Source organism: Eutrema salsugineum, unplaced genomic scaffold (genome assembly GCF_000478725.1).
Source record: "Eutrema salsugineum unplaced genomic scaffold, Eutsalg1_0 scaffold_8, whole genome shotgun sequence".
Taxonomy (NCBI): Eukaryota; Viridiplantae; Streptophyta; class Magnoliopsida; order Brassicales; family Brassicaceae; genus Eutrema; species Eutrema salsugineum.
In genome coordinates, this window is record NW_006256414.1 from 12,640,671 (window position 1) to 12,652,682 (window position 12,012).

The following is a 12,012-nucleotide window of genomic DNA, read 5'->3' on the forward strand; positions in this document are numbered from 1 at the left end:
TCCCGCTCTTGACGAAGATGTTAATGATGCCGCAGTGAAAGCCGAGGAGGAAGCGTTTCCCTTTGATCTGTTCGAGGCGAAGCGTGAATTAGAATGTCTCATGGCGTCCCGAGGTGCTTCTTCATCTGGGCGAGGGAAACGAGTGAAAAGACAAAAACCTGACCCGCCCGGCTCTACGCTCTCCTCCCCTGACTCACTTGAGGCGTTGAGATGTCGTTTCGGGATATCCGAGGCGGTAGAATTCGCCCTTCCAGAGAAGAATGACCGAGCCGACAAACCCCCTGAGAATCACTTTACTCTGTACGACGCGTTCTTTGAGCTTTGTTTTCTCTGGTTCCCAATCCCCGGAGTTATCCTTGAGTACCTCTGGAAACATGGGATCTCGATCGGATAGATCATGCCGAGGGGTCTGCGGCACATGATCGGTATTCTGGTTCGAATATTTGAATGCGGGCTCGATATTGAACTGAATCACCTGCTAAACTTGTTGGAGATCAAAAAAGCTCCGAAGGGAGACAGAGTTTACATCTCCAACAAGTCCAACCGCCGGATCATAGGTGGTTTTCCAAGCAAGGATCAGTTTTGGACCGAGCGCTTCTTCTATGTCTTGGTATGTCTTGGTGAACGAGGCGTTAGTCGGCGAGGATTACGTTCAAAAAACCAAGACCGCTTGGGGACCACTTGGTAGCCGATCCGAAGCTTTGCCTCGGCTCGGAACTGTTATCGTATAATCTTCCCTTATTGAATTTTTTTGTGTTGTTTTTGCAGTTTGGAACATTCTTCCCCCAATTCTTGCGGCTCGGAGAGTTAATTGGAGGAGGCATTTTACATTCAAGAGAGTGGAAAGAGCACGAGCCATTCTTGCCGGAGTTCCTGTTAGCTCTTCGTCTTCAAATTCCTCACTAGACACAAGGGAGAAAATGGTGATCATTACTCTTAGAGATAAGAAAAGGCGCGAAGAAGAAGAAGCTGCGAGACGAGCCGCTGAGGCGGCTCAAACAGAGACCGAGGCTGTCCCTTAAGTCGATCTGCGAGCCGTGAAGGTGAAGGCACGGTCCGAGCCGCGGAGGCAAACGTTGCCGAGGCGACCGAGAAAGAAGCAGCGCCCGAGGTGGACCGGGGCGAAATTATTCCCGAGACGCCCAAAGATAACTCTGCGGCGCGGAGTAAAACTCCTTCAAACTCGGCTATTCTGGCTCTTCCGAAGTCATCGAGGCCCCCGACTTCGGTTTTACAGAAGCATGATTCTGGTCGAAAACGTTCAGCCGCTGATAAGGGGAAGGGCGTAGCTATCCAAAAGGACAAGCCGACCAAGAAGAAGCGCAAGCAGGCTCCTGGTGATCCCGCTGCACGGAAACTGGTCGTCGACGACCCTGACGCCTCGGCAATGATGTTTTCACGTGTTAACAATGCGAAGACGCGTCTTCCTCCTCCTGAGAAGCTGAGGAGACTGAGGTCGTATGGCGCGATGGCACAGCGCGGTACCAAGGTATGTTCTGTTTGCTCTCCTTATTTTATCAAATTCTCACTAAGTGTTTAACGCGTATTATTCTTTGCAGTTTGTAGCGGCCATCAACGAGCTGATGGCTGAATACGAGGCAGACCTGTCCAAGGTCGAACGTCGCCTGGACGAGGCTCGAAACGAGACCGCGGCGGCAAAGGGGAAGCTGGACGAGGCGATGACCAAGGTGTCGAGGCTAGAAGAGGAGAAGATAGTTCTTCGTGCCGATGTCGACAAGGTTTCTGCCTCGGTCATTCGCCTCGAGGAAGCTAGGAGAGCCAAAAGCGCCGAGGTGGCGTTGCTCAAAAGGCGTATGGAGGCCAAGGATGCCTTGTTTAACGCCAAGGTCAAGCGTGCGAAGAAGAAAGCGAGGCGAGAGCTGACGGCTAAGTTTCAGGAGCGCCTCGCCAAGGTGGAGGAAGGTTTGGCCAAGCTCGAGAAGGCCAAAACCGATGAGAACGAGCTGGGGCAAATCAAGGGCAACCTTGCGATGATTGTCGATCTGAGGAAACCAGACGCCCCAACGCTCGACGACGACGAGGCGAAACTAAAGAGCTGGGAGAGCGAGTACACCGAGGTGAGCTGGTCTTCTTGATCGTGTCGCCGGACTCTGTAGACACCAGTCTTGGTAACGAGCCGCTCGAAGAGACAGCGGCCAACTTGGGTGTCGTAGATCCGACTGGATCGAATGTGGGTACGGCAGCCCTCTCGAACCTCCTTGCCGAGCGTGGAACGCAGTCCGCGGCTTGATTCTCTCCTCTTTCCCTTATATCTTCCGTGTTATATGTTTTTGTGCTTAAGGTTTGGATGACTTTATCCGTTCCTCGAACTTTTTATGTAATTGATGCCTGGATGGCTTTATCCACCTGACTTATTGATTTGGCTATGGTTATATTCATCTTTTCCTTAGTCGTTTTTTGTTGGATTTGATGCGTTTGTTCTTGATTGAATTTTTTTTTTTGACGGAAACTGTTTGTTTGGAACGAGTTATCGTTATCAAGCTGTGTCGGGAATGCTTTTGATTGCTTCCCTGGCCGAACTGTTTACGAAAGATCGATAGAAAAACGGGCTAAGGGACAAGCTGTTAAGGATTCTGTTTTAAGTATAAATTCCGAGCTGGGAGTTGATTCGTGGAGCGTCTTCGTTTTAGGTAGCTCTTAAAAGAAACTAAAGTTCCTTTGTGCCTTCCACCGTTAGTGCCGAGGCGTTTAAGTTAGGAAAGAGAGAAAAAGTGCGAGGCATTTCAGATCGGATTTGGTCTTTGGCCGTTTAAAGCGCTAAGTTTGGATCTCTTGTTGCCGAGGTCTACATCCTGAGACGATATCAAAGTTTGATTATAGACCGGCGTTCCCGAGGGGGTGAATGTGTTTAGCCGGGTTGTAAGGGTTCGTTCCGGTTTTAGAGAAAGCGATGTAGTCTCGACTTATAATCTCGTGTACGATGACGAACCGTGGTGACCGATACGTTTTTAGTCTTAAATTTGTATAGCGCGCTTGACTTTAATCCATGGAGGATGTAACTTGCACCCTCGTCCTAGGAAAGGTGGTTAAAAGTCCATTTAGAGAATTTTGTGACTGTTACCTCGCTGTGGCCAGCAACGAGGCGAGGTGTTTGGAGACTTAGTTTGCCGAAGTGGATACAAGGAAAAGTAAAAGTCTGAGGCGATCAAGTCACGATAACTTGTCGATGTGATGAATGAACGAATTAAAAATCCGAGGCGAACATGAAATAAGTAATGAGAAACTAGCCGAAGAGACAATGAACGAATTAGAATTTCGAGGTGAACATGAAATAAGTAGCTAGTTTAAAACGAACAGAAAAATGCCCGAAGTGGCAATGTTCCTAGAGACGGTAGATGAGCTAAAATTGTAGAGTTAAATGAAGGTATGTGTATACGTACCCACTCCCCCCCTCTTTTTAGGAGGGGGGACAGCTGAACCCGTCCGAAGACGGGCTGCCTACGTACCCTTTGCAGGGATCAAGCTGTCTCGTAGTTCATGTTGACCGTGTTGTAGCCTTAGTGATAATACTTCTTCAGGTGCATTGTATTCCACGATCTTGGAATTGCTTCGTCAGCTACCGTCGCAAGTTCGTAGACTCCTGGGCGAACTACTTTTGTAATCTTGTAAGGACCTTCCCAATTTGCTCCGAGCTTTCCTGCATTCTTCTCGGCAGTGTTTTGGAAAACTTTTCGAAGGACGAGCTCTCCTTCTTTAAATCTTCGACTGCGGACATTTTTGTTGTAGTATCTCGCCGTTGCTTGTTGGTAGTTCTGAATTCGGATTAGAGCCTGGTCGCGCCTTTCGTTGACCAAATCGAGTTCGTCCAGCCTCATTAAGTGATTCAAGCCTTCTTGTCCTGGCAGAAGTCTTCGTCGAATACCTGGGAAATGCACCTCGGGTTGGATTACGCATTCTGCTCCATAGACTAGAGCGAGTGGAATTTCTCCGGTGGCTCGGCGTGGAGTTGTCCGATGCGACCAAAGGACTCCTTCGAGCTCATCTGCCCATCGTCCTTTCTTGGCATCGAGCCTCTTTTTTAGAACGACTAGGATCGTCTTGTTGGCTGCTTCGGCTTGTCCGTTCCCTTGAGGATATCTTGGCGTAGATTTGCTCAAACGGATTTTCCATTTCTCGCAGAAAGCTTTGAAACGCGTTGAGATGAACTGGGATCTGTTATCGGTGACTATCTCGTAGGGGACCCCATGTCTGCAGATAATATTTTTCCAGACAAAGTGTTCGACTTGAGCATCATTTATGCTCGCGTAAGAATCGGCCTCGACCCACTTAGAAAAATAATCCGTGAGGACGAGCAGAAAGCGCTTTTGCTTTGATCGATGTAGAGGTCCGACAATATCCATTGACCATCTCATGAAAGGATAAGGTGACGAGATCGATGACAGAAACTCGGTAGGTTGGTGAATAGTTGGCGCGTGCCGTTGACACTTCTCGCACTTTGCCGTAAACTTCTCGCAGTCCTTGACCATCGTAGGCCATAAGTAACCGTGCCGTTTTATCTTGATCGCGAGCGACCTTCCGCTAGAGTGGTTTCCACACGCGCCGCTGTGTACTTCGTGCATGATCTTTCTTGCCTCCGGTCCTTCGACGCACGTCATGAGCGGTCCTGAAAATCTCTATTTAAACACCTCGTCGTCGACGAGGATATATCGCGCAGCTGAGCTTTTAATTTGCGGGCTTCCCACTTGTTGGTTGGTACTTCTCCATCGGCGATATACACTCGGATGGCTCCGAGCCATTCTTTGTCGCAGCCGTAATCCAGCTCGGTTGGTGAGGCGTCTTCATCCATAGCGCTTGCTTCGTCGTTTTCTGGTTCCTGCTCGGGATGATTTATCAGCCAAACTCCTTCTACCTCTTCGATGCTAGGACGTTCGATGAATTCGACTGGAATTGTCCGTCGGAGATCCGGGTCTGAAGTCGAAGCAAGTGCTGCCAAGGCGTCAGCCGAGGTGTTTTCTCCTCGGTGTATTCGTGTGGGTTCGAACTCGTCGAACTTTTGCACCAATTCTCTGACCACCTTGAGGTAAGCTCCCATTTGTCCTTCCTTCGCCTCGTATTCGCCTTTGAATTGACACGCTACGAGCTGTGAATCGTAAAAGGTTCTTATCTTTTGAACTCCGATTCCCTGTGCTAGTCGTATGCCGGCGATTAGCTATTCATATTCTGCTTCGTTGTTCGAGGCGTGGAAGTTCAGGCGAAAAGACTGCTCCAATATTTCTCCGGTGGGAGAGGTGAGACGGATTCCTATTCCTGATTGCGAGCAAAAGCGGGGTTTGTTGTTTTTGTTTTACTAAGCTTCAGGTTTTAAATTTATAACCCCTAAATGTCTGCAAGTGCACAGATGTGCGCTGTAGTACTTAGGGTATCGATCCACAGAGACTTAGTTGTTTCAGTACGAATTCACTGCAACGCTTAAATCAGATTAGAACTAAAAAGGTTTTGGTTTTGGTTTTGGGTTTTGGTTGTCACTAAATCTAAACTAGAAAGCAAAGGAAACAAAAGCAATTGAAGGCAATTAAAACAAGTAAAAAGCAATTAAACTAAGGCTAATGAAAGCAGGTAATAAGCGAATAGATCAAAGACAAATTGAAAGCAGGGAAAATCGAATAAGAAGCAAAGGTTGTAAGCAATTAAAGACAACCGTTGGGCATCAAGGTGTTTTTGCAGGGACTCATGGACTAAGCTATGTCGATTTTAAACATATGATAAAGGTAATCAACTACGTATATTCTAGAACTCGAGGCACAGAAGTATGAATAGCCTACTTTCGCAGCACTAAACAACTATCTCTCGCAACCCTAATCAGTAGGTTTCCACTCTGATTCTGGAAGGGAGAAGATGCAATAGCAGAATAAGACTCATCAACATTCACAACTCAACTACAGGTAGGTTTCCACTCCTATAGAAGAATTGCTCGTTTCACCCTAGTTCAGACAATCAATGAAAGCTTTCGCAACATATCATATCAGATCGGTTTCTAAGTGGCCAGCAAAGAATCACGCAGTAAGATTAAAGGCAAACGAAGAACATCTAGAAGATTATAAATCCTAAATCTATCGATTCATAAGAAAAGACATGAAGTTCCCTTTGAAAAATCCCTTTAAACCCAACTGGGTAACTACTCAAACATATTGTAACAAAGCATCATAAGCGAAATTGAAAGTGCAGGAAACTAAAGAAAAGAAGGAAGAGAAACGAAGAACAGAGTTACAGGTAGAGGCGCGATGATGCTCTCCAGCGGCGGCTCCTTCTTTGGGATCGACGGCGGCAGCCTCTAGGGTTCCACACGAGCTCTCTTTCTCTCTGTAAGTTGTCTAAGTTTCGGTCTCCTCTCTTTAGAATGACCTAAAGGGGGTATTTATAGCTTCTGGGGTGGTTCTGGACACTTAGGGCTTCAAAAATAACGAAAGGAATTGATCTAGGCTTTAATTAAGTCGTCGGGAAAGTGAACGACCAAAGTCCGCGGTCGCGGTGGCTCTACCCGCGGGAAAATGGGTGTTGGCCGCGGTCCTGGCACTTGCTCTCTTCCGGAACTGCATTTTCTGTCATTCTTGCATCGGGAGTATCTGAAGATCTAACCGTTGGATTGTCTCCAAACCAAGTGCATTAGAAAGCTGGTTGGATCGTCTATGTTGTCTCAAATTTTGGGGGTGATCAGACGGTGAGAAGGTCTTCATCTCTTGTCATACTTCTGACGGTCTGCATTTATCCAAAATTGCTCATTTGTTCCAAATTGCATATCTTTTTCCCAAGTTTCCTGTAAAGTCTTTTGAAACTCTAAAACATTGAAAACACTTTAAAAACCATTGAAAACAGAGTTAAAACGCCTGCATAAGATACAATTATGATCCATAAAAGTGGTCAAAATACGGTGTTATCAACTCCTCCAAACTTACCTTTTTGTTTGTCCTCAAACAAACTTAAGTCAGGAAAGAAATTTTTGAAAAATCGCAGGAACTAAACAATATCTCAGTGACCGTCCTTCTAAACCATAACTTATCGTGAAAACATCTATTTGGATCTAATCTAGAAAATTCTCACCAAAATACAAGCAAACTAGTCCGTTAATCCGTCATGCGAAAAATCTACACACTTAGATCTGACTTCCAGTCAACTAGCTCTTAACATTCATTAGAAATCTCGGTGGTTCTCATCAAAGAAAGTCTAGGCAAGGCAATCTAGACTAGGTGTAAAAAGGGTTATTCTAGGGGTAAGGCTTAAAGTGTTTACGGGTTACCTGAAGATCTGGAGAATGCAAGATATCATGCAAAACCGCAAGAGAGAGTGAAGCTGTTGGTATCCACAGTTTTCAGTCACTTTCTTCTTGCCATAGATTACTGGCATTCTTCCTCAGGTTCTCTCCTAACTCTCCCAGACTTAGATTATTGTAAATCTTTCAAAAACATAGCTCTATAAACGCTTAGTAGATACTTCTTGCTCCACAAATTTCGACAATCTAGGACTCATTAAGCTTTTTGTTTCCCTCTCTCTTTTCATTCATTTGTTTTTTTTTTTTTTTTTGAAAGAGAGGGAACACCTTTAGATATAGTGTCTTAGAGAGCATGAAATTGCCAGTTAAGATTTGTCTCGTAAAGCTTCTTGAGGTTTCTGATACTCTTCCTTCCCAATTCCATTCACTCTCCTTTGTGAGTGACTGAAAACTGTGTCGCTCCTCTTCTCTCCGACGTGTTTGCACATATCTGCTGATATAAACTAAAGAGAGAATGCACGAGGATTGAAAACAAGGGTTTTGGGTTTAGGGTATGGTACCAGATAAAGATAAACTGGTCATCTAGGACGACAAAGAGTGGTAAAAGTGAGGGTAAAAGACGTCCTAGATGTGTATGTCGATGCCTGCCTAAAATCAATGATGAGAAAATTAAATGACAATATTAAGGTTAAATAAAATGAGCTAGTATATCCTGTCAGAAAGAATATCCATGAATAGAAGTCATCTGATGGGATTTCGTAATGCAAGTGTTCTAGCTACCGCCTAGTCTATGCCTAAATCACAAAAAAGCAAAAAACGAGGAAATAGCGTAGAAGCACACTGGTCTAAATTCATCATAGTAATGTTTATTGCGTTCCTGGTTTGAAAACGGTTTTTGAAAAACCTTTTTGAAAAATTTTTATGTGTCCAAAACAAACTCAAAACAAATCAAATTTCATTAGTAAAGGATGAACATCCTCCCCCAGACTTATTTCACACTGTCCTCAGTGTGATAAATCTTGGAAAGAATGATAAAGAAAATAGAAAAATTGAAATGTTTAAGTGAACTTATCGTGTTGGAGAGGGCTTCTTGTCTTTTTTATTTATTCTTCCTTATTGAAAACCTGAAATTAAATGAAACAGAAACAAAGCAATGGAAATAGAAAATAAAGGTCAAAGGGAAATAAATAAAATACCAAGTGGGTTGCCTCCTACTAAGCGCTTGTTTCAAGTCATTAGCTTGACATTGTTGCTCGATTAGACTTAACCGGGGTCGTGACATCCTTTGGTCTCATCATTGGCCGATGATGGATCAATCAAAAACATCACTTCTCTTTCGTCTTCTCTTTCTTCAGCCAGATATGGCTTTACACGCTGTCCATTCACTGTAAATGAGTTTCCGGTTCTGTCCCACAGGACTATGGCTCCATATGGCTTGACTTCCTTTATCGTGAAGGGTCCTGACCATCTTGAACGTAATTTTCCTGGAAAAAGCTTAAGACGAGAATTGAAAAGAAGAACTTTATCGTTAGGAGCAAAAGTTCTATGAATAATCTTCTTATCATGATATGCTTTAGTCTTCTCCTTGTAAATCTTCGAGTTTTCGTAAGCATTGTGTCGGATTTCTTCTAACTCGTGCAGTTGAAGTAGTCTTCTTTCTCCAGCTGTTTTCATGTTCATGTTCATCTCCTTGATAGCCCATTGCGCCTTATACTCGAGTTCTACTGGAAGGTGACATGCTTTTCCATAAACTAGGTTGAATGGTGTTGTTCCTAATGGTGTCTTGAATGCTGTTCGGTATGCCCATAATGCATCGTCAAGCTTGGTAGACCAATCTTTGCGATGAACTGCAGTTGTTTTCTGCAAAATCGACTTGATTTTTCTTTTTTGAGATCTCTACTTGACCGCTAGTTTGGGGATGGTATAGGGAAGCAACTTTATGTGTAACTCCATTCTTTCTGAGAAGGTTCTCGAAAACTCTGTTGATGAAGTGCGATCCTCCGTCGCTGATCACAATTCTAGGAACTCCAAAATGCGGGAATATAACAGATTTAAACAGCTTCATGACAACTTTTGCATCATTGGTGGGACTAGCGACTGCTTCTACCCACTTAGAGACTTAGTCTACTGCTACTAAGATGTACTGGTTTCCAAAAGAAGTAGGAAAGGGTCCCATAAAATCTATTCCCCAGACATCAAAAATTTCGACTTCGAGAATAAAATTTTGAGGCATCTCATTCCTTTTGCTTATGTTGCCCATCCTCTGGCATTTATCGCATCGCGATATATAAGCTTGAGTGTCTTTGAACAAAGTAGGCCACCAGAAACCAGCTTGTAAGATCTTTGAAGCGGTTTTGAAAGTTGCAAAGTGTCCTGCGTAAGATGAGCTATGGCATCCGAATAAAATTCCTTTCATCTCTTCTTCAGCCACGCACCTTCGGAATAACCCATCAGCACATCTCTTATAGAGATAGGGTTCATCCCAAAAATAATGTCTTATGTCTTTCAGGAAATTTTTCTTCCTATACCCAAAGAATTAAGGTGGTTCTACATCAGCTGCTAGGTAATTTGCTATGTGCCTAAACCATGGGGTGTTGAAAGCATCTGCTCTTCGCATTAGTGGACATGGTGGTGCGGTATTGGCATTGGTGGGGGTTGTATCTATAGCATAGATGTTTTCTTCTGGCAAACTGTCATTTAAAGGCAATCTTTCTTCAACTCGAATTCCTGAAAGATGGTCTGCAACTCCATTATCTGCTCCTTTCTGATCTCGAATTTCGATATCGAATTCTTGCAGTAGGAGGATCCATCTTATCAGCCGAGGTTTAGCGTCTTTCTTAGACATTAAATACTTGATTGCAGCATGATCAGTATGAACTATGTCCTTAGATCCTACGAGATAAGAACGGAATTTCTCAAATGCAAATACGACAGCCAGAAGTTCTTTCTCTGTTGTAGCATAATTGCATTGAGCTTCGTCTAGAGTTCTGCTTGCGTAGTAGATTACGTGCAGTTTCTTATCTTTTCGTTGGCCAAGCACTGCTCCGACTGCATAGTCACTTGCATCGCACATGATTTCGAACGGGAGTTCCCAATTAGGTGCTTGCACGACTGGAGCAGAGACAAGGGCTTGTTTGATCTTATGAAACGCGGCTAAGCACTCATCATCGAACTCGAAGTTCGTTTCCTTGCAAAGCAAACGAGTAAGAGGTCTAGCTATTTGAGAAAAATCTTTTATGAATCGCCTATAGAATCCTGCGTGTCCTAAGAAACTACGAATTCCTTTTACGTTTGTGGGAGGTTGTAGGCTGGTCATGACTTCAATTTTAGCTTTGTCAACTTCAATTCCTTTTCCCGAAATTCTGTGCCCAAGCACGATTCCATCTTGTACCATGAAGTGACATTTTACCCAATTTAATACTAAGTGCTTATCTTCACGTCTTTGCAGAACTTTACCAAGATTGCCTAGGCATTTTTCAAAAGAAGATCCATAGACAGAGAAATCGTCCATGAATACTTCCATGAAATCCTCAATAAAATCTGTGAAGATCGACATCATGCACCGCTGGAAGGTAGCAGGTGCATTACACAGTCCAAAAGGCATACGTCGGTAGGCAAACATGCCATATGGACAAGTGAATGTCATTTTTTCTTGATCCTCCGGGCGAATAGGAATTTGGAAAAATCCGGAGTATCCATCAAGGAAGCAATAATAAGGGTGATTAGCTAATCTTTCTAGCAATTGATCTATGAAGGGAAGTGGAAAATGATCTTTCCTAGTTGCTGCATTCAGTTTCCAGTAATCGATGCACATACGATGTTCAGTTACTGTTCTTGTAGCGATCATTTCATCTTTATCATTTTTAATGACAGTGACTCCTCCTTTCTTCGGAACAACATGAACTGGGCTAAACCAAGTGCTATCTGAGATAGGAAAGATTATTCCAGCTTCTAAAAGCTTCATAATCTCCTTCTTGACAGCATCCATGAGATTAGGGTTCAGTCTCCTTTGACTTTCGATTGAGTTTTTAGCATTATCTTCTAGATTAATCTTGTGCATACAAAGATCTGGAGAGATTCCAGGTATGTCATCAAGTGAATATCCTAAGGCTTTTCTATGCTTTCTCAGCTCAGTCAACAGCATTGTGGTTTCTTCTTCTCTCAAACCAGAGTTTATTTTGACAGGATAAGTAGAATTTGGTCCAAGGAAGGCGTACTTAAGTCCGACGGGAAGAGGTTTAAGCTCGACTTTAGGGGCTTTAAGCTCGCTCCAAGGATCATTAATTGCTGCAGAAGTGTCTTTAGGAGGTGTAGGAATGTTTGTTTGGTCCTTAAGATCTAGATAGTGTAGAGGTTTCCTATAAGTTTCGGATTTATCAAGCATACGTGTGCACTCACTTGAAATTTCTTCAAGGAAATTGCGTTCATCTTTTGCGGGTGAAAGAGTGACACTTAAAGGGTCATCTAAAAGCAGATCTTCATAGACTTCCTCAATAATTCCGTCTAATTCATCAACCCAACAAATTTTGCCATCCAAAGTCGGTTTATCGAAACTTTTGTTCATGTCAAACTGCATAACTAAACCGGCTAGATGAAGGTCAATTTTTCCTTCAGAAACATTGATTATGGCTCCGGCTGTAGATAAGAATGGTCTTCCAAGAATAAGTGGATCCTTAGGTTCTCTTTCTAGTTCTAGAACTACGAAATCGGTTGGTATGGAACATTTTTCGATTTCGACGGGAACATCTACTAAGATACCTACTGGTTGTCTAACAGAACGATCA

General features: G+C 43.7%; 1 protein-coding gene across 1 annotated transcript; it reads left to right on the forward strand.

The window, feature by feature from the left end:
• The first annotated feature begins 397 nt into the window (after positions 1 to 397).
• On the forward strand, positions 398 to 2,096 carry LOC112088912 (uncharacterized protein At3g60930, chloroplastic-like). Its single transcript, XM_024159372.1, has 4 exons — positions 398 to 620; positions 769 to 1,013; positions 1,208 to 1,489; positions 1,560 to 2,096. The coding sequence occupies exons 1-4, from the start codon at positions 398 to 400 to the stop codon at positions 2,094 to 2,096; spliced, it is 1,287 nt and encodes a 428-aa protein (XP_024015140.1).
• The last annotated feature ends 9,916 nt before the right edge of the window (positions 2,097 to 12,012 follow it).